The sequence below is a fragment of the Caretta caretta genome, chromosome 14 (assembly GCF_965140235.1).
Source record: "Caretta caretta isolate rCarCar2 chromosome 14, rCarCar1.hap1, whole genome shotgun sequence".
Lineage (NCBI taxonomy): Eukaryota > Metazoa > Chordata > Testudines > Cheloniidae > Caretta > Caretta caretta.
Genome location: NC_134219.1, coordinates 20084366 through 20107764, shown reverse-complemented (window position 1 = coordinate 20107764; position 23399 = coordinate 20084366). Strand labels below are relative to the sequence as shown.

The following is a 23399-nucleotide window of genomic DNA, read 5'->3' as shown; positions in this document are numbered from 1 at the left end:
AGCACCTTTAAAGACACTGTTTTTGGAGCCACAATTTTGTCTACTTAGATGGAATCTTTGTGAAATGGCCTCTGGAATCTCAATATCTTTTAATCACCTTTCTGTTGATGTGAAATTAAGAATGAAAATAGTCACAATTTTGGTGTCAAATACCCAGAGACCGTGGCCAGGTAACATCCTCATTTAAACTTTTGCACCCTACTGTCTGAGCTGTCTTGTTGGCTGATGGTAACACTGATGTTACTTCCTGAAGAAACTACAATCCATCGGTGATCTTCCTGAAAACACCATCCTGGCCACTATGGATGTAGAAGCCCTCTACACCAGCATTCCACACAAAGATGGACTACAAGCCATCAGGAACAGTATCCCTGATAATGTCACGGCAAACCTGGTGGCTGATCTTTGTGACTTTGTCCTCACCCATAACTATTTCACATTTGGGGACAATGTATACCTTCAAATCAGCAGCACTGCTATGGGTACCCGCATGGCCCCACAGTATGCCAACATTTTTATGGCTGACTTAGAACAACGCTTCCTCAGCTCTCATCCCCTAATGCCTCTACTCTACTTGCGCTACATTGATGACATCTTCATCATCTGGACCCATGGAAACGAAGCCCTTGAGGAATTCCACCATGATTTCAACAATTTCCATCCCACCATCAACCTCAGCTTGGACCAGTCCACACAAGAGATCCACTTCCTGGACACTATGTTGCTAATAAGTGATGGTCACATAAACACCACCCTATACCGGAAACCTACTGACCGCTATTCCTACCTACATGCCTCCAGCTTTCATCCAGACCACACCACACGATCCATTGCCTACAGCCAAGCTCTACGATGCAACCGCATTTGCTCCAGCCCCTCAGACAGAAACAAACACCTACAAGATCTCTCTCAAGCATTCTTAACAACTACATTACCCACCTGCTGAAGTGAAGAAACAGATTGACAGAGCCAGAAGAATACCCAGAAGTCACCTACTAGAGGACAGGCCCAACAAAGAAAATAACAGAATGCCACTAGCCATCACCTTTAGCCCCCAACTAAAACCTCTCCAACGCATCATCAAGGATCTACAACCTATCCTGAAGAACGACCCATCACTCTCACAGATCTTGGGAGACAGGCCAGTCCTTGCTTACAGACAGCCCCCCACCCTGAAGCAAATACTCACCAGCAACCACACAACAGAACCACTAACCCAGGAACCTATCCTTGCAACAAAGCCCATTGCCAACTGTGTCCACATATCTATTCAGGGGACACCATCATAGGGCCCAATCACATCAGCCACACTATCAGAGGCTCGTTCTCCTGCACATCTACCAATGTGATATATGCCATCATGTGCCAGCAATGCCCCTCTGCCATGTACATTGGCAAACTGGACAGTCTCTACATAAAAGAATAAATGGACACAAATCAGACGCCAAGAATTATAACATTCAGTCGGAGAACACTTCAGTCTTTTTGGTCACTCGATTACAGACCTAAAAGTGGCAATATTACAACACAAGGCTTCAAAAACAGACTCCAACGAGAGACTGCTGAATTGGAATTAATTTACAAACTGGATACAATTAACTTAGGCTTGAATAGAGACTGGGAGTGGATGGGTCATTACACAAAATAAAACTATTTCCCCTTGTTTGTTCCCTCCACCCCACCCCCCACTGTTCCTCAGACGTTCTTGTCAGCTGCTGGAAATGGCCCACCTGGATTATCACTACAAAAGGTCCCCCCCCCCCCCCCCCCGCTCTCCTGCTGGTAATAGCTCACCTTAAGTGATCACTCTTGTTACAGTGTGTATGGTAACACCCATTGTTTCATGTTCCCTATGTATATAAATCTCCCCACTGTATTTTCCACTGAATGCGTCCGATGAAGTGAGCTGTAGCTCACGAAAGCTTATGCTCAAATAAATCTGTTAGTCTCTAAGGTGCCACAAGTACTCCTTTTCTTTTTGTGAATACAGACTAACATGGCTGCTACTCTGAAAACTGATGTTACTGGAGCTGAGATCATAAATTCTGCTAGTGAGGTAGCAGAGAAAGAGGCCACTGCACAGGCCTTGAGCAATATTAAAACCATAAGAGAATATAATAGCGGCCAAGTGGACAAGGACTAAATTGAAAAGAGAAAGGGCTTCTTTTGAGATTTCTTTCTTCTAAGGATCTCAAATCAATTTGTACACATTAACGATGGGGCACTGAGAGCTTAAATGACTGTCCAAGGATACAGAGGAGGTCTGTGGCAGATCCAGGAATTGAAACCTGATCTTAAGCCCTGTTTATTATTATTTATTATTATTATTTATTTGTTGTATAATAGTGCCCAGAGGCCTTGACTAAGATCAGGGCTCATTGGTGCTAGGCACTGTTCAAATGTATAGCACGGGTTGGTCCCCAAAGAGCTTGCAGTCTTCTCAGACAAGACAAAAGATGGGGTGGGAGGGGAGAAACAGAGCCAGAGAGGTGAAATGGCTTGCCCAAAGTCACCCAGCAAGTTCAGTGGTTTCCTGAGTCCCATTCCAGGGCCTTGTCCACTGGACCATTCTGCCTCTCTTTTTTTCTCTCTCCCCTTTTGCCTTTGCAGGTCACCTTTATGTAGTGTTCTTCCATCAGCCCTCTTTCTGCCAACAATACACATAGTGTAACTTATGTTAGTATGACACCTTCTTGCAGAGGCTGCATGAGCTTGATTTAAATTGAAATCTAATTCTTACTGGCTGTGCTATTGTGGCTGGACTTGAATGACCACACCTTTCGGTAGTCATTTTTAATCTGCTCTGGAAAGCAGCCCTACACCGAAAACAAAACAAGCCTGTAACACACTGTGGTTTAAAAGATTTAGGTCTCCTGTGTGGAGAAGTCCTCATACTTTAGACCTGACCACTACAGGAAATGGTTTCTAAACTGATTGAAATCTGCAGAGATGTTGAACTTTCATTGATCTGTGATGATATTGTGCAGACTTAAGTATAAAGCTGAGGATTCGGTCTTTATTATATTTTTAGACTGTTTGAACTTGCTTTGTTTTCTGTGGAGCCCACATCTGAAAAATGAGCTGAACAACAGACCTACCTCACTGCTATTTATTTAATTCACCTCCCCCCAGAATGTGCTGTCAGATCTGAGCTTTCACAATCCCATCTCTGCTGACGATCACAAAGGAGTTGGAGGTAGCAGAGCAGCCTGTAGACACAGTTATGCAGCTCATCAAAAACAAAGAGTAAACTAGGCGCAATAGCCAGAAAAACAGTGATATAATCAGTGATGGAATGGGAAGGGAATTAACACAAACTAATATTAAGGCTGATTATATGAGAAGCCTTTTCCATAGTCATGGATATCTTTGGCGTTGTAGTGCTTTTGACACAAATTAATCAGTGGGAACAATGCAAAAAAAGCACTGATTTAATGAGTCACACTACGATGTAAGCAGGAGATTCTTTAATTTTACTATATTTGAGACATGAAATTCCCCTCTAAAAGAACATCTTTCTTGTGTGTGCCATATGGAAACAAAATGCTTGTTTTAGAGAAATTTTCAAACCATTTGGGCAAATCATTTTGCCCAGGTGTGTGTTTCAGGTCACGCAGACAAATAAAACAACCTTACATACCCTATTCTGAAATGCTTAAGAGTAACAGTTCTCAAATCTGAATATGTGCTCTTGCGACAAGTATGACCTAGCCAGATATTCCCTGCTGAACTTGTTACCTGCAATTGTCAGAGATTTCTGGAAGGCAGAATTAGCAGCACATCCTCTCAGCTCTTAGACAAGTTTTTCTTAAATAGAAGTCATTAACAGGCTTCTCAACATCCTGAGCTGTTGCACCCATACATCCCCATTGACAGACAGGTTTCTCCCCCCTATATTGCTGTACAGGGTGGGCATAATATAAATTACATAACCAAATATGAAACAATTATCCCTACATCAAAAACTTGGCAGGACTAATCACCCATTCATCTTACTGGTTTAGCATTGTGAAGCTAAGCATGTTACCTATCTATGATTCCTTCAGTAGCTCATAGAAGAAAGGTCTCACACTAATTAAAGAGCAGTTTTGTTCTGACGAATGACTGTGAAAAAGTGGTATCTGTTACATGCAAACCTTGAAGGCTAATGAAAACAATGTGATTGCGCAATTGTATAATTGGGTTTCAGAATCTCCTGATAAATGAGCAGGAAAAACCCCAGCTTGGCTGTCACATTCCAGTTTGAATTTGCAGAGCTGTTAGGAGTCTCCTTTTACTGTACTTGTAAACAGTGCTCATGAATTATAGTCAGAGAGATCCAGTAAGCAATGGAAGCCCACAGTACCATTTATAGAGGGACTTTTCAGAGAAGTAGTAAGTTCTTGGCATCTTTTCAGGGATATGGAATAAGTTATGTTTACTAACATAAGATGGACTAGTCAATAATAATATAAAGGAAAATTTCATGTATACATACTATGAAACTAAATAAATGAAATGTGCACAATAAGGTAGGACTGTACAGTACAATGTAATATAGTCTGAGGCCTGACTCCGATTTCCCTTTAAATCCTGAAGTGAGGCCTTAGTAGCATGTAGCAGCCCTTCCAAAGCATCTCTACATTGATGCTGCTTTCCTTTGCCTCTTTCTCCTGCTGCCATAGGCCCTCAGTACTATATTTCCTTTAATCTGCACAGATTTCTACTTTTTGTATGGAGAGCCTCTATATTCCTCTGTTTATTTTATTTGCAAGATTAATCCTTTCTATGTTGGGCTATCTCTCACTCTCAGTTTTCTTTCTATCCTTTAACTGTTGCTGCCACAATGCACAAGTCAGTATCCTGGAACAGGGCCAGGTTCACCTTTACTCAAGAGCTGGCATTCACCCTTTTCCTAGAGCCTGTCCTAACATCTGGAGAAGAATACTCTGTCTCACATAATTTTAGTATGCAGGCCCCTTCTTCTCTCCATAATTTCAGCCATGTTAAGGCTTCATTGATTTAAAAATGGAGGATAACATTTTTGAGGTGCCTTTGTCTCCAGGTGCATCAAGTACCATAGAGGTGTGATAGATTTTTCTGGAGAGACAGTTGATCATGGCAAGGTCTCTTTATGCTGGGCTCCAATATCCTGTGCTCTGGAATGAGATGGCATTTCTCCTGAAGACTTGTCCTGTTGTTTAAAATATTGTACAAGAATACATTCCATAGGCTTGTTTTACTTTCTTTTGTGACCCAGGACAAGAAGAGCTTTTTTTCCGTTCCAGTGTAGATTTTAGCTGTTGCAAAACATGCCTAGTTTGTGCCTGCTCACTTGAGAAGATTAAATAATTTTAATAAATGGATTGTTTATGTAGAAATTCCATGACTGCCATTTACTCAGTATAGTGCTTGCTTGCTCACTGGATTTTGCAGGCAGCACCTTTCTGGCTTATGCTGGTATTATTTGTCATTAACGTTAAGATTAGTTCTTGAAAGGAAAAGCTACACTATGCAGTCCCTGCTCCATTTGTAAAAAGCTTTCAGCACATTTAGGCCAAAGAGCTATAGCTGCAATTCTGTGGAGGTAGAAAATGGGTGTGTGTGAACTGGTGTGTTTTGCTCATTGTGAGAATAAAATCTTTGCTCTTGATGGTCCAAATTCTATTCCAAAACCTGAAAACCTGCTTCACCTACAGCTTTGCTTTCTTTTTTTTTCTTACTTTGCCCAAAGTAGGAGAGAGGAGCATGCCCTTCCTTGCTCCAGTTCTATTCCACCGAGTGTTGTGGCTCAGGTTGGATTCCAAGTGCTTGAAGTGAAAAGGGCTTTTCTACTTTCAAATCTCAATTAAGAAGCCAAAAGCTACAGTGTGTGAAATACAGTAGGTTTTCCTGGCAGCTTCCTGCTTTAGTTCAGCTGTGTAAAGCCATGCCTCATTTCAGCTCCCCAACCTGCTGCTCAGGGAATGATGGGATTCCTTTTAACCACCCTGCTTAATTTAACATCTGAGTTTTAAAAAACAAAACAGAACTTGAAAATAAACCTATATACAGCACTCTGACAATGCAGTGGGAGGCTCATCCAGCTCCCTCTGTCCTGGCTTGGGAGAGGTGAAGACCATGGGTCATAACTTAGCCATACATTCTTATGTAGAATTCCCCATTAACTTGAGCAGGGAGTCTTGCACATAGACCACTGACATACATGGTCTCAAGTGAATCGCAGAACTAGGGCCCAGTCCATCAAACTGCTAAGTGCCCTCAACTACCACTGATTGCAATAGGTGAAGCGGGTGCTGAGCAAATGAGAGAGGCAGGGCCCTGAAGCTACTGGTCTTCTAAAAAAGAGTGGGATTTTGTGTAGAAGGGGAAGAGTCTGCTCTGTTTATAAAGTGTACACTGTTGATATGGGGTCTACCTTGTCTCCTGAGTGGGAGGAGAGATGCTCTGGCAATGACTGGATACCAGGGGGAGGCGGCACAGGAGTTAACTGTATCCTGTGCCTGGCCCTTACCTAGGTGTGCCAAAGAAAAGAGGGCACAGCTTCCCCCACATCTTGGGCTCCTTGTGCCAAGGACAGGCACACCAGCAGTCCCTGTAGTTGGGGAGAGGGGTGTCTCTCCAACGGAATGGGAGATGGTTAGTGCGCACACAAAAAGGGCCTTTCCCAACACCCCAGCTCAGCAGTCTCTAAAGAAACATAATGAACCTGTCAAACAGTTTTGAGCAATTGGGCGTTGTTTTTGTAAAGCAAGGACTTCCTTGAAAAAAAGCTTCTCACTTCTGAAGTCTGCAGATTCTGTGTTTAGTGTCCATGTGTAAATAGCCACATTTCATTTTATTTCACATTTCCAGCTGGGTGTGATAGTCTGTACTTCCTGTCCTAAATGGTTTAGTGTTGCTGTGTCCAGCTGCCACATTCTGCCCCAGAGCTAGCAGTGTTTGGGTGGTGAGTGGCCTATACCCTACTTAGGTATTTTGTTGAGCACTTTGTAAATTGCTTTAGACTCTTTTGGGATGAAAGGTGCTATGTAAATTATGTATTAGTTACTACTATATTACTCTCAGGCACAGAAAGCATCAGAGTTCAATAAATACTAGCATTAGGGCTTGTGGTTACCATGTTGCTGAAATGGTGCTGCAGGAGCTTTCTCGATACTTTTTGCCGTGCAGGCTAAAGTGGAAGAATGAAAAAAGGTAATTAGAGCCATATGATTTTGAGGCACAGTTCGCTGGAGTGGGTTTGAGGTCTAAAGCAATGTGCCTGCAGATGTTTCCTTTCATCTGTCAGTTCAAGCAGGAGAAAGAATGAAGAGTTGTTCTTTAAAAAGTCAGAACCACAAACCTGACCCTCTGAGAAGTGGAGGAGCATGGAAGGAGGAGTAACACCGCTTTATTGATGCTCACAGAATCCAACATTTATTTCCCCAAAGGCAGTAATGATCCAGATTGTAGACATGACATTAGCACTGCTTGGATCCTTTTGTTAGCATTCTCACATCTCATGTGCTAAAGCAGGAATAGGGCAGTTCACTGCTTGAATGGGAGATCTCCAGGGAACACTTATATGCTATGAGAAGTCATGTTTGTAAGAGATTCTGTTAATGTCACTCTTCCTTGACTGCCCCTCAGTGATATGGGAAGCAGGAGATGCCCTCAGCTGGGTGAGAAGTAAAGCTGAGGTTCAGATAGTTTGTGGTCATTAAAGATCCTGCAGCAATTTTTTTCATTAGATTTTGACCAGGACAGTTGAACATTCTGCCTCCCGAATTCTTCCGGCTGTTTCATTGTACATATTATGCTTTACTTCTTTCCTGTACGATTTCGTAGTGGTGGTGTGTGTTGTTAAAGCCCTTAACACAGCTGCTGTGTTTCACTCAAAGGGAGGCTGCAGCAATCCTGGCTTATCCCTTACCTACATCATAGGGTATTGTCATGATTAATAAATTATTTATGAAGAGCTTAAAGATTTGTGAAATTAAAGACTGTAGGAGGGCAAAGTATCACATCAGAAATGCTGAGGTTGGCATGTTTACCTAATGACATCACTATTCCACTTGAGTCTGTATCACTGCCTTGCAATTTTGTGCGTGGAACAAAAATACAAAGTTTCTGTCCAGACAGTAAAAAGGATTTGAAGGAAACACCTGTAACTATGGTTAATATGCCAGTTGCTTGATGAAAGGTGTATTGCATCAGACAAGCACATCATTATGCAAAATCCACAATTATTACTATTTTGTTAAATAGCATCCTCGTTCCAGTCTCTTAAAATGCATGTACTTAAAAAAAGCACTCACACATAGTCCTCTGCAGAGCTGATTTCAGTGCAAACCTATTCTGTGCTTAGCAGTTAGAATGAGCTGTTTGCCACCCGTCTGAACTGGTGACCATCCCCCCTGGGCTAGCTTGGAAAAGTTCTTGAACATGCCGGCTTTCACCCCATGAGCTGAGGATGAAAAGAGAGTCTGAAAGCTGCCAGTATTTCTCTCTGGAGCTACAAGGTTTTTGTTTCCAGGGGTTGGTGGGGGGGTGCCTTGGGGGTTGATCCGGAACATGACCAGTTCGGGAAGGAAAGAACAAACCAGACTCTGAACTCAGAGATACAAGTAAAACTTTTTTTTTTAAAGCTTTCTCTATTCTCTGGAAATAAGCTGTCTAGGCTCATGAGTTTCTAAACTAATGCAATAATTTTAGAAGGGGGGGGGTGTATGCACAGATAGATTTCTCAACTCTTCTTTTATTAATTTTTAGATCAACAACTGGGCTTTTCTTCATTTCACCTGAATGAACTGCTGTCTCTCATCCCACAGGATCTGACAGGTGGAGCATTTGAAGAAAACTTGAACACACTAGATTTGAAAGAGGGACTGGATTATCATCATTTCAACTGAACACTGAGGTACAGCACTGAAATTGGTGCTTTATATATCATGAGCGATGTGTATGTTAAAAACAAAACTGTGTCCAGAGAGGGTTAGGTTTTATAGTTAGTAATTTGAACTTCACCCAGTGTATCTCTTCTGATCATGTATTCTTTTCTAAAGGCAGGATAAAACTATACTTTTGATATCTATATTTACCAGTTGTTAATATGGCACATTACTGGCTTAGTAGTCAGTTTATAATTGTGATTCTTCCTGCTTATTATCACAAAAACAATAGTGAAATGTGCTATATTTGTTGCTAATTTTAAGTATACAAAATTTGTTACTGCTGCTTATACTCTTGGTGTAAGTAGCCCATCCAGTACTATCCATTAGATTACAGAGCAAGCTGCTACCATAAGGAAACATTACAGCCATATCAAACAAAATGTACACATCAGTTTAAATGTTCACAACAATGAAAGTGTTTAGAGACCTTGGTGACTCAGGTTCTGTCCAGAGTGGTCAGGGGCCCCACGCCATTCCCTGGAGTTGGTTAATCTCCTGCTACTGACAACAGCAGCTGTTGTTTCCTGAGGTAAAATCTTTGCATTACTGCTTTGTATCTATGTGAACTGCTAGTGCTGAGGGATTAAAGAGGCCCTAAATTATGGCATCCCTGTGATTCAGGCGTGTTAGGAGTATAGTGTATATGGGAACTGATATGGAAGCCAGAGGATAACGTATATAGATGCTCAGAGCTTTCACTCAGCCTCCTATTGTGTATGCTTAAAAATAGGTAGATTTTTGCTAACACAGAAGTAATGTTTTTCTTGCACTGAGTACCTCAAGTTATAACTTTGCTCAAGAACGAACTAAACCTCAGATCAGCTTCTGCTTTAGACTATCCCTCAAGTGAAAGATGCCACTTAGTGGTTTATTAGATGTGAATTAACATAATGAAGAGAAAAGGAGTACTTGTGGCACCTTAGAGACTAACCAATTTATTTGAGCATGAGCTTTCGTGAGCTACAGCTCGAGCTGTAGCTCACGAAAGCTCATGCTCAAATAAATTGGTTAGTCTCTAAGGTGCCACAAGTCCTCCTTTTCTTTTTGTGAATACAGACTAACACGGCTGTTACTCTGAAACCTGTCATAATGAAGAGGTAATTTACCTTACCTAGTAATTCTGGGGGCCCAGCTTGACACAGTAGACAGGTCTGGTTCTAATTGTGTAGCACTTAAAAAACCTTAAAGGGGTCTAAGCTTTATAAAGTAGGCCACCTAAAATCACTAATTCTTTTGGAAAATCTCTACTCTGGTTAAGTAACAGATATTTTGGTTGCTAGTTACGCTACTTATTTAACCACAGAATAAAGAGTTGTCTTAGTTACTGTTGTTCCTTTATCTTTTGTGTTCATCTTTCTTGTTTGTTGGGTGATTTTGACAGCCTGAGAATGGCATAGCATTGAGGGGCCGTACAGTAGATGCTATCTTTTGACTTTTTTTCTCTGTCTGCATGATACTAGGCTGGACAAGAAGTGTTGCCTATTTGAATGGTAGTTGGTCTGAGCTGGTGAAATGGCTCACAGCATCCAGAGCCATTCCCTATCAAGCTGTATGTTATACCATCAATATACTCAAATTTATTACAAAAATATACTAAGTTTAAATTCTAAAGAATTCCAGCAAGTGCTGTCACTCTGTTTAGTAAAAGGGTACTGCTGCCTTTGCTTCCTTGACCAGCTGTGCAGAATTAAATTATAAAATCTGTGTGGAGAAGAGTGCCTCCCCACCTCAAAAACCCCTGGTTAATAATGGCTCCTTTCAGAAAAGAGGCCTGTAACTTTGAGCCTGCATCTCCATTTCCCTGCTACTTGCATGCATATCCTGTTTTGAATTGAATCACGTGCATCACTTCACTCTTGTTCCCAGGACCCCATTCCATGTATAGATTATCAATACTGAAACCACCATTTCATTGCCCTCCCCAGTTGCTGATCATGTTCTGTGCTTCTGGTAAATATTTCTGATTTTCCATTTACATGGAAAAGAGCCTGAAATTGCAGCTTTTGCCAACCAGCTAGAAGCGGAGGAAAAGGCTGTTATAAACTCACAGTGTTTATCCTTTGCTGCTCAGAATGTAGTATTTATATGAAAAAAGTGGCTGCAGCTTTCTTTCTAGAATAGTGCATAAACCGGTGGTGGTGGCCTCTCAGCTTTCTTTCTAGAATAGCGCATAAACTGGTGGTGGTGGCCTCTCAGACCAGGGGATTGGTAATTTAAACCCCTCGGGCCTAGATTTTAAAGAGATGGTGATCCCGTCACTAGAATTTTGCATTGTCAGTTTCTCATAGAGAGATGAAATGGCTCAATTTTTATACTCATCCCACTGATATATAGGTGACTGCGCAAAAGATCTCCATACCTACATATTATTTAAAAGCATATTGGCTACTGAGCTCTTTTGAAAATCTGGCTCTAAGTGGCCATTTTAAAGCCAGCCTGCTTTAGTAGTGGCTTTGTTTTGATCTCACTCCAGTTAGCAGCATCCCTAACTATTATGCTGCAGCAGATTGGTGTCTATTCATTGAATTTCCATTGGGACCAGACTTGGTAATCTCAGCAAAGCTAACAATTGTGAGACCTATGGAGACCAAGTTTGTCACTCATATAGGTGGGTCCTGTTCAGGATTGGGTACTTTGTCCTATCATTTTCCATGTCATACCTGTTTTGTGGTTTAATACAGGGTGTTGTGCTGCATGGCTGTGAAGCTAACCCCATTTCAGGAGTATTACCTTTAAGATACAATGCTGAGGTTCATAGCACAGAGGGTATTTCTCATTTGAGTTTCATATGACTGTTTTTTGTATGTTGATTGAATATTTTTATACCACAATCTTTATAAAACTAAAGCTTCTGACAGTGTGGGGATTCCACTGGAGCTTTATTCATTTTGACCTTGAGCCACAGCTCACACTCCTACTTTGGAACGTACTCTATAGCAAATCTTCAAAAAAAAAATGTCCCATTCTAAGAATGGGAGTGCCAGGATGAGCATTGGTAATGAAACAGTAGTAGTATAGGTGGTTTGAGTCTACTTGGAAAGAAAAGGAACCATGTCAGGTTTATACAGCCACCTGCCAAACTGGGCCACAAAGTTATTCTTACAGTCAATCATCATCTTCAGCTGGTACAATTCAAACAGTGATTATACAACATAACAGCAGTTTCCAAACTTTTTGAGTTGCCCCCCTGGAATTAAAATTTTGTGTTACGGCCCCCCGATCCCCCAATCCAGACAAAAAGAGGTGAGTCAGGAGATGGAGGTTCCATTCCCTCCTTGAGCCCTGCTATGCTTCGCTGAAGCCCAAGCTACGTATCATGGCCGCTCACCCTCTGGAACGGTCCTCTGGGGATTCACCCCACTGTTTGAAAACCTCTGTTCTACAAGCTACACAGCCACCTTCTATAAGGAGTGGCATTTGAGGTGTGAGCCATTCCTACACCTGTGAAGATAGGTCCTCAAGGGTAGTGGGCCATTTCTTTGCAGCGTGTATGTACTTGAGATCTAGCCCGAAGTCATTTTGGTATGAAGCTATTTTCTGGGCTTGTTCACTTGTGCAAAATTGAAAATCTTGCCACCTTAGCTTTTGGATATTTCTCCTTTCCTTCTGCTTCAGGAAGAAAACTATTTAATACACTTGTTGAAAATCATTCATATAATGAACTTCCCTTGTGACTCTAGAGAAAGAATTGAATGGGTTTATATAGCATACTAAAAGAGCCTGTGCTATCCTGTTGTATGTCAGATAAGCTTAAAAATCAGTTTCCACACCCCCTCTGTTGGAGCAAAGCATCCTACAAATGCTTATCCTGTCACTCACTCTTACTTAACTATACAGTAGGGGTAGGTTTCCTCAATGTCAAATGCAGTTAAGTTATGGGTTTTTATAGTTGGCCTTTCTGGAGGAAAAAAAATCAGCTGTCGTATCATTTCTTATTAGGTGCCTCTTTATGGAGAATGACTGGTTGCAATTTTGGTTTTGAAAATGCGGAATGAATCGATTCACTCTGTACAGAGACTAATGTAGTTCATCACTTTCAGTGTCCTGTGCCTGCACTCAGAAGAACAATGGGGCTGTCTATTTTCAAGCGCTGTCACACCCGTTTCAAATTGCTAGTGGTATCATCATTTAACACTGGTCCTTTCTCATCCACTTTGTTACCAACACTAGAATCATGGCATGGTGAGACCTCAGTTCTTATTTGCACCAGTTGGTTTGCACCAATACTGAGAATTTATTTTAGTATGTTGTAATGCTTGTTTTGTGGAATTAATTTTTGAACATTAAGTTAAAAACAAGCAGGTGTTAGTTTTTCATAAGAGCTGGCCAGGTTCTTGGATGTGTGAGCACTTATGTGGATGTTAAGTTAATTGGAGAACTGCAGCTTGTCGCAACAAACAAGAGTTTTTTAAAATTGAACAAATGTTCAAAAAGAACCATTTCTGATATTCACAAAGTGAACAATAAATGTGGTTATTCTACCTGATAACCATGGCATCTCTGAATTTGGCTCTTCATGCTCATAAATTGGCATAATCTACTATAAATTGTTGTAATACATACATGAAGGGGGTGGAGTTTACATGAAACAACCAATAAAAAGGTTTACCTGTACTATCCTGTCAACTCTCAATGTAGCCTGCAATCACTGATCTATTTTAGAGGGCCAGGGGGCTGCTGAGGGCAAATGTGACTAGCTGATAACAGATGATTGATTTTTAAAAATTGCTAACAGTAAGGGCATTGGCTGAAGCACTGACCTATCACCTCTGTACTCCTCAGTTGGAAAAGTGAGGTTCTGCTTGATGTCTCTGGAACTCTAGCTTATAACACAAAGTCACCACTCATTTACACTATTCAACAGTCTCTGTTTATTTTAGGCTTTGACCTTACCCAGAACGAAGATTGTCTGCTTTTGCTTGCAGACAGTAAGTCAGGGCTGAAGGCAATAAAAGAACAGTTTATTGAGAGAGGTATTACCTGAAGGTAACGATGAAAGATTTAATTACCATTAAGTATTGCCACTCTGAATTGTTACATTATCTTAAATATTTGTTTTGACCACAAGCATTAGCCACAACTGTAAATGGTTAATACACCAGGACAAGCTCAATGATTTTAGAGGAGACACACTAATTCAGGTTTTATAAGGGGAATGCAAGACACTGGCATTCAAAAGCACCTCAATTATGACAACGATCATGAGGACAAACTGCCATCTTGTGGCTACAGATAACAAATTTAAGAACTGAAAACATAATGGACCTTTGTTGCCTTTATATTGTGGTCAGAGATACTGACAGATAAACAGGCTGCTTTTTCACTCTTTATGTTAATTTTGTTAATCATATTTTGTAGCTCAGTCTGAGACTCCACTTTATCAAGATGCCACAGCACAGATCACTTCCTCCTTCATGACGCAAGTGCCAGAGAGCTTCAGTTTTCAAAGCAACAGAGAACACTGACTGCTTTACTATGCTGCACTCTACATACAGGAAACAAAAAAAGAAGAACTTATGAAATTCCTTTTAGGTAGGGTACTCAGTTACTTTTAATCCAACTAATAACTGAATGCATGTTATCAATTAAAGGAAAATAGGACTTTGTTTTAAAAGTAAATTGCATTTTAACAGATGGTAAATATCACAACTGCTAGATTTAAAAGAAAAAACAGATGAATAATATTTTAAATGTTGATTCAACTGACACATGTTTTTCAAAAAGATAAATAAAGTTCAAGTGGCTTGTATTCAAATGTTATGCCTGGTTTTATCTAATCATGTTTGTATTTTTCCTCTACTTTTATGAGGCGAGCTCTCAGAGAAAGGTAGAGTGTGCTGTGTATTTTCTCTCATACACCCCGCATCCCTATGGAAAAATGTTTGTGTCACTGGATTTAACTGCTGAGAAACTCCTCCACTAGTAATACACAGTAGGATTGCAAGTGGGATTGTCATTCTTGAAAACTTCTATTTGTTCTAGCTAGTATTAAAGTAAACTGCAAGGCTATTTATTTCTGCAAGTGTTTAATTAGCATTGCTAGAAAACATAAGGAGGAGGAGGAGGAAGTAGTAAAGCACCAAATTCTGCCCTGTAACTTTACTGACTTTGATGGGATACTAAAGGAAAGATTCGCATTACAGTATTTCCAATAATTTTTCCCCAGACATATGTACACATTAGGTGCCTCGTATTATCAAAGTGGAGGGTTCACTTTTCTTTCCAATCTTTCATATGAGTCTCCAAGTGTTTAAAACTCACCTGGCTCTCAAGACAATTTTCTTACCAATTATCTTATACCCTCTACATTTTGAAATGCTTAATCATAACATTTATGAAGCAAAGAGCAGTCAACACTGATAGTAAAACAAGATTCTTAATCTCCCAATTCATTAAAACACCAGCACTCACAAGTTTAGCTTTCACTTTAAACAAGAGTGATTTACCAGATGAGAACGTTAAGAATTTTTCTTTATCTGTTCTGGTTGCTGTACAAATTAACTAAATGTATATCAGGGGAGTAAGAATCACTTCAGCAGCTGGTTTTCTTGGCCCTTTTACTATCAATGTTTTCAGAACAAAACAAATAACTGGTTTTGTGACTTAACGTGTTACATGATAATTTCCTTTCGGAACCTGGCTTCTTACAGCTCAACACACTTGGGTTGTATCTCTACTTACAAACACCAGAGGCAGTTAAATCTTATCTGATGTTCCAGGGGTTGGCCACAACTCTTTTACCAGTATGAATACCTCCAAAACTGTGTGGGAAATGCTGCATTTTAAGTAAAAGATTAAGTATAAATTAACAGCAAATCCTTACTTCCCACAGTTTGCCCCATTTTAGCACATTTCTGTATCACAATCTTTCCCCCAGTCTGGGACATAGGGATGGAATGACAAATGGGACAAAAGAATGTTACCCTTTCCCAAGTAGTATTAATCTATTTTAAATCCATAGCTGAGAGCATCCTCCTGCTGACATTTTTCTTCTGAAGAAGAGTCAAGTATGTGAGGTGATGATGGATGACCAGGTAGCCATTTTACAGATTTTTGTTCTGGCTGCTGATCATGGAAGCGTTGAGTAGGCGCCAGCTTCTTCTGCTGATGAATGTGCTTCAGCAACGCTATTGAATCTACCTAAGAATGGATGATTTTAGATACTTTCAAGCACATGCATGGAACTTATAGGGAGAAGAATAAAAATGATGTTTTACTAAGCTAATTGATTCTACTAAGGAATACTTGAACTGCTCTTCTCACATCTGCCACAGGCCGTGCTTTTTCTTTTGGTGTTAGACTTTGGGAAAAACAAAAGAAGAATTACCCTAGAGCCATCTGTACTCGAGATTAAGACCAGCCATGTGTCCTCACAGAAGATGCATTATGGGTAGTATCTGAGAATGAAGATTTTGAAAACAAGTAGTTTAAGTATGCAAGACAAATCAGATTCCTGAAAGGGGTATGGTAGTCTGGAAAGACTGAGAGCCTGCTCACTGCTCTGACCTTGCAATACTGAAGTGACAGAATTTTGTCTCCAGTCTCACACAGGCAAAAGAGGTGGAGAACCTGCAAGTCTTAAAAACCTAGCTGTCTGCAATGAGATGCAGCAGACAGCTCTGGTGTAGGAAATCCTGCCAGTTGGGAAAATGAAGTGGAGACCTCTCTGGAAGCTGAACTAGGTCTGGGTATCCCAGCATTCTTGGTGGCCCCTGATCTTCTCAATAGTTGAAGGTGGGAGAGGAGAGATTTGACTATCTATGAGCTAGAGTCTAGTCCCAACAATTTTGGTCCGCTTCCCTGATCACAGAATCATACAATATCAGGGTTGGAAGGGACCTCAGGAAGTCATCTAGTCCAACCCCCTGCTCAAGGCAGGACCAATCCCCAATTTTTGTCCCAGATCCTAAATGGCCCCCTCAAGGATTGAACTCACAATCCTGGGTTTAGCAGGCCAATGCTCAAACCACTGAGCTATCCCTCCCTTCTGATGAGCCGCCTCACCTTTATATTTTGGCTGGATTACTTTTGTTCAGAACCATTACCTATACTTCTCCAAGTATACGTCCCAATGGGTATTCCACCCTATTTGAGAATCTCACTGGAATATGCAGGTAAATTTCTGCTAGACCTTCCAGAAAGACTACAATAGTCCTGAAATTTGTTTTCTTCATCAGGCTGTTCATACTCTTGCTGATACCTTTCTTCAATGATGATGGAAGAGAGCCCTGGGGGTGCCTTAAGGGACAAACTCTAGTGCTTTTGGTGTGGTTTGTTTCTCATCTCTTGAAGCTGCAGAGCCTGGAGCTCCAGATAATATTCATCTTACACTATCACCTCTGTGAACCAGATTGAAATCTGATGCCTGCAACACAGGATATCCTAACCTGGGTCCTATTTTTGAAGGGAAGCAGGCCCTATCTCAGTCACTGTGTTCAAACGGGAAGAAAGGTTTGGATTTTATGGGACTCTGAGCCCAGGTGTTTCTCCTGGAACAGGAAGAATCTCTACTCTGGTACTTTTGCTGTGAGTAGGGCTGAAATGAGATTCTGCCCCCTGTCTGTGTCTGATCCCACAGGAGTAGAAAGTTAATACTTTGTTCATATAATCGGTTACCATCTTATCAAGCTTCTCCATGAATGGGATTCCAACTAAGACTTTTGAGATACAGATAAATTTTACACTTGTCAGGGCTTAAGTCAGAGTTAGGGCCAGGACAACTGAGAGTCCATGCATCATCTTTTTATGAATGCAGCAGCTACTGGTATTTCTTTAGGTATCAGTCTGAGTTCTTTGTTCTGAAGGTAGAGGTTTTTAGTTCATCACAGCAGGACACTGTAGCATTCGCAAGCATGTGCTTGCTAGTGACAGTAGGGCTGCTGAAGAGGCTGTGAAATCTGTTCTAAGAATGGCATCTCTCTTTGTGCCTGCAGGGTCCTTTAGTAAGTAAACTCCCTCTGCAGGAATTACCTGTTGCATCAAGTTTAGACAGTGAAGAGTTTGGCTTTGGGTGACTCTGTAGAATTTCAGGACCTGCCACCTGAACCATTTTCCATGCCTTCCTAACAATTTGCATAAAGAAAGAATGAAGGGGGAGGACAAGTGTATTTAATATTTGTCCTTGGTATTAGTTAGCCTGCTTATCCTGGTGGCCAACATCTTCCTCCTCATTGTCTCGCATATCTGGAGGAAAAGAACCTCTCTCATGCTTCTCTGGCTTAGAGGCACGGTGATCAAAACAGAGTTCTCCTCCTGTGGAGAATGAGCTGTACTCAAAACTGCGCTGGCTTCATGCTGCATACTTCTGCAAATCTGGCCCACCATGTGTATATTAAACTGAGTAAGGAAATTCTTTCCTAAGGTTACATGTTGTCACTTCTCAGGAGTACTTTATTTATTATTAGGCTTTAGAATGTAACTTTCCTGAATCTTTCAATACCATTTCTATCCTAAATGCAGAATCAATGTATAGGAAGTCACATAAGTCATGGAATTTTAGTTTTGCTATTAAATTTGAAGGGGAAATTCTTACCATTCTTTTCCACAAAACACAGACACACACACTGTACACACAGGCATCTGTGCTACATTATTTCATGCTTGCATTGTCTCAGTAAGTTGAGCTTTGCACCAGAAGTCTGGAATGTTTTCAAGGAATGGGATTGGAGGGTTTTATAAAAACTGTTTTAGACAACTCCATACATTCTGTACTTATCTCTAGCACAATCCCATGGGTCTTGGATTTCTAGATGTCATTAACAAGTACAGGATATTTAGTAAAATAACTGATGCTTTTTTTTGTTCCTTCAGGAAAATTCTATAGCAAAAACCCCACACTCTACCTTGGACACTAGTTGCGGTTTCGGCACTTTCATTAGGTCACAGAGATAGTTGCGCTTCTCTCTCACAAGTGGTAATTCAGCATCCCTGTAACCAAGACAAGAGAATTTCTTTTAATGTTCATGCTTTCCAGAAAGAAAATAATTTTCGTGACTAAATTTGTAACATGCAATGAAAAGAACAGCTTAATGAACAGTTTGAAAGGATACTATATTAAAAATACAGTTAAACATTAAATAGTATTATCAAAGTATAGTGAAACATATTTACTCTTAATAAATTCTTATTTGATTGATACAAAAAAAGTATAACATTTTTACTGCACTACATTAAACCAGAGGACTCTTTACAGTATGTCTGTTAGAAGTGTCATTGTCCCCAACTGATTATTCGATACTGCAGGCATTTCCGAGTCTAAAATAAAGGGAAACCTTTGGTACCTCTGACACAACCATGTACATAATTTTGATTTTGTAAAGGTAGCCATGGTACATAGAATCCCATACCCAATTAATTCTCTGGGGAGGACGACACTGATTCCAGTACTACAGAAAAGGATACATACAATCTAAATGTTGAATACCTCTGGCCTTTTTGAAAGATACGTGACAACTTTGGCAAGTTGCAAACTTGCTCTGAGCCAAAACAAAAGGCACATTTTGTTATATTATAAATTCAACAATTGTACTCTAAACCCACGGTGGTTCTAACAGGGAGAATATTTCAAATATGCATATCCTGGTTATGGTCTTTTTAACCAAAATATTTGAGGCTGGTTCAGCTTCCTGCTGTCAACACAGATTTATTTTAATTCAGAAGTATAAAGCCCTTCCTGTAGTGCCCAGAGCGTCTGAGAATTTTAACATACTCTTGATGATCCCATGCAAGGTGTCATAAGTCTTCTTTAATAAACATTACATTCATCAACTGCTTTATCTACCAAGTCTCCCCAGGTGAAACAATCACATTTCAAGTGATCTAGAACTCTATCTTAAATCTCAAAGTATTAGACTTATATTTGAATTTGGGGTGTATACTAAGCACTGGACCAACAGAGAATAGAACAGGCAGGCAGCCGCATAATTTTAGTGAGTACAGGGCAGGGTTCTGATGGCTGACTAATTTAAGACCAGGCCTGTAACCACCATATTTTCCATAGTGATTTTGATTTAAATATTCCTCTTTTCATTTGATTACTTCAGTGACAAATTAATAAGGGGGAATCTACCATACAAACAACACTGGTCTCAAACCAGTTGCTTGTCTCAGCATTATTTCTGAGCTTGTTCTGTATATGACATAGCAACAGCCACTGCTCCCTCCCTTCTTCACAATTTATGGAGATGAAAGAGGGATTTAATGCCAAAATAGCTAAACAACCTTTAACTTTCTGAGTGAGCACTGAAAGATATTAACACAAGAGGAGCAATTTCAAAAGTTTGTGGAAACAAATTATTTTAACTGTAGAGTTCATGTGGTAATGTAAGACATAAGACTGAAAAGAAATAGATTCTGCAAATCTGAGAAAAGCTCATATAGCTGTTCTAATTCTGTACTGAAAGATTAAGAAAAGTAGTAGCAGCCAATCATTATACTGACAGCCTTTAAACAAACACGACACATCATTTACTTTAAAATCTATCACCAGTCAGGAATTTCAGAGCAGAATGAGATTAAACTGTGGCATAAAATAATTCCCCAGAGTTTCAGATCCAGCACTGTTTAGCTTGCCAAAAACAAGCTGTCCAAATGGAAATTCCACTTAAGTTCATGCAGAACAATTATCCAAAATCAGTGACTAATGCCAATGTGTTTTTACATGGCTTCAGAGAAACTGTGAAAGCATGTCCTAAGTCTACTTGTTCCTTGAAGACAACAAAATTCACGAAAAAGGGAAAGTTTGGAAATGTTTAAGTCATGAACACATCTATTGTAATACAATGATTAGAACATAACTTGTTGCATTCACAGAACTAAGAAAATACTGGTAAGGAAAAGGGCATCAAAAAGGGTAGTCAAAAAATGAACTAATTTATCTTTTAAGCAGTGAGACCTTTAAAACACCTATGCTACATCCTCTGTGGATCTAGAACTATATAATCAGTCTCTCTCGCCTAATGATTCATATTTCAGGCTCATAATGCAACACTAAGTAAAGCTGTGAAAAAATGAACATTTAGGCATAAATATAATCAGCAGTTCTTACAGCATTCAGTTTTCCTATAGTCGTGTTTCTGTTCTGTTATTTTGTTGTGTGTAAGACTGCTAGAAGTCCTTTTTTTCACCACTAGGTGAATTTCAAGTGAAAGACTACAACCAGAAACTGAGCCCACACTACCTCTGACTGACATTTTAATACCTTTGGGTCAGTGATAACCCACTGCACCTGGCATGGACAAGACAATGTTGCCATTACAGCAGAGCATTTGATAAAAGAGTTCTTCGAAAAGAGTAATAGAAATTACTCAAAATTCTGGCAAGTAGTTGTGGTACATTTAGCTATATTAATTCACAATTGCATGCCAGGCCTTCTTTCCAGAAGAGGTTTAATGACAAAGACACCAGAAGGTAGTTTAAATTGTATTATTTAATTAATACTACAGTATGAAAGTTCCACTGGGGAATGTCAGACTACTCTATTTCAGAATATTTGTTTGAAGGAGGTTTCAACATTTCTGAAACCTATATTTCATAGGAAAATAGGAGTAATTCTTCTCATTATGACACTTTTCAACTCTTTGCCCACATACCACTCTTTCTCAGAATACTGGAAGTGCTCAAGAATGCCAAGAAAACGTGTCTGCAATTGAGGTTTGTCTGTTACACAAAAGAAATGCATTGTGGAATCACAACGAACTTCCAGGACTTCCTCCCCTTTTTCTTTATTAGAAATTATGGGTATTTTAGTAAACACCATTGGACAAGTAAAAATAAAACCATAGCACCTTTATTTACCACCAATATATGATATACAATATACAAGCTTGCAAGGCAGGAAGATCCCTTTCAGCAATACCCTTTTTGGCCTAAAAACTTGTATAAAGCGATAAGTGGATCTTGCTAAAGATGTCACGTCATTTATAGTTCCTTTTCCACTTTTCCTCATGAACAAAAATTTCATAGATATGAGAATTATTAAAATTGGCCTTATTTTTAAACATTTCTCGGACAATGAATTCACTTACCAGTTGGTATCACTAAGTACTGTCATGACCTCATCCAGAATATCAGGATCAACAGTATCACTGTAGGTTATCAACATTTCATACACTTGACTGGCTGTTGTTTTCCTTATCTAGAGAAGGGGTGAGAGAGAATTTACAGTTGCTGAAAACAGTGAAATTATCCAGACTGCTACATAAGAGCTACATGTTATTTACAGTTGTTATGCACAGTACTTTCAGAATACTTTAGTGGAAGAAGTGGTATAATGTTCAGAATGCAGAACTGGGAGTGATATTCCCGAGTCTGCCAGTGATATGCTGTGGAACCTGGGGAAAGTGACTTCACCTCCATGCTGCAGTTTGAATATCTCTAAAATGGATATTATAGCATTTCTTCTGTATCTCAAAGAAGTGTTGTGAGTGTAATGTTTATTAAATGTGTGGCGCGCCTAAGATGAAATCACTTATTCAGAGATGGCTATTTGATGATTTATGTTCTACTTTAATACTTTGAGCTCCTCAGATGGAAGATGCTAAAGAATTGCAATGTGCTTTACAAATAGTACCCTCACAACAAATATATGAGGCAGAAAAGTACATCCCTGATTTTACAAACAGGAATGCTAAGGTAGAGAGAGATGAGTCATACAGGCATTTTTTGGCAGAACAAACAATATACTTTGGATTTTCTTAAGAAAATGTCTCCTTAATGTTCCCTGTGGTTCCTCAAAATGTGGCTTAAAATTCTGAGCGTTATATTCTATAGATGCATATTCACTTATTCATTGTAGAATATATCATGTTCTTCTCTAGCATGCAATTTTCATGCAGTGTTGTAGGGCACTACTGTACAGACAGATACACTTACTTTTAGGGCACCCAAAGAAAGGTTCATATTATTTGCCTTCTATTCTGTGCTGGTATATACTTAGTTGTGGACAAATTAGCCAAATACACAACAAACAGTCTAGAAAGACAATACATTTTTAGATAATCTCACTGTTCAGAACCATAAATACCTTATTTTTTACTACAGAAGACAGGGAGCCTCCCAGCTTGTTTGGAAGTAATTATTGCAATAGGTGATGCTTCCCAATCTGCTCCATCCAGTATCTATTCAACACACACTGCCTTGCTTCATCAATGAAATCCAAGCATTGATCAAGGCACCTGGAGATCCCTGCAACAGTCAGTCCCTATCTCCTGGTATGCGTAAGGTCCAAATGACTCCCTTTATGCCAGCCTGGTTCCCTCATCCATCTACTCTGGCACCTCTCAGGGCAGAGAACAAAAACAGAAGGATGCAATTTGAAAGAAATTTGGATTTCTTCACTTTTGACTTCTGTAACAACCTCAGTGTTTAAGCAGAAGGATTTCTGCGCTTATTTAAATATTGATTAACTAGAGGCCACAAAATACTCTCTCATGGGAATATGACAGTGTTATTGCAATATGGTAGTTTGGGTTACCATGTAAATAC

The 23399-nt window shown here is 39.9% G+C and overlaps 2 protein-coding genes across 15 annotated transcripts in view; one reads left to right on the top strand and one right to left on the bottom strand.

The window, feature by feature from the left end:
• Window positions 1-14675, top strand: part of QTGAL (queuosine-tRNA galactosyltransferase) — a 304777-nt gene extending 290102 nt beyond the window's left edge. For 4 of the 6 annotated variants that reach the window (XM_048817365.2, XM_048817362.2, XM_048817367.2 and 1 more), the window contains 2 exons: window positions 8793-8881; window positions 14274-14675. In XM_048817365.2, the coding sequence (XP_048673322.2) occupies window positions 8793-8873 (81 nt within the window). In that variant the 3' untranslated portion in view covers window positions 8874-8881; window positions 14274-14675. Of the gene's footprint in view, window positions 1-8733; window positions 8882-12955; window positions 13098-14273 lie in introns of those variants that run through there. The other 2 variants (XR_012664925.1, XM_048817364.2) reach the window with 2 other exon arrangements.
• The window catches only part of TBCD (tubulin folding cofactor D), a 261750-nt gene continuing 252113 nt past the window's right edge, over window positions 13763-23399 (bottom strand). For 7 of the 9 annotated variants that reach the window (XM_048817354.2, XM_048817360.2, XM_048817353.2 and 4 more), the window contains exons 38-40: window positions 21941-22050; window positions 18758-18842; window positions 16243-16312 (exon numbers count right to left, since the gene is read on the bottom strand). In XM_048817354.2, coding sequence (XP_048673311.2) covers window positions 16286-16312; window positions 18758-18842; window positions 21941-22050 — 222 coding nt within the window. In that variant the 3' untranslated portion in view covers window positions 16243-16285. Of the gene's footprint in view, window positions 14401-16240; window positions 16313-18757; window positions 18843-21940; window positions 22051-23399 lie in introns of those variants that run through there. The other 2 variants (XM_075119355.1, XM_075119357.1) reach the window with 2 other exon arrangements.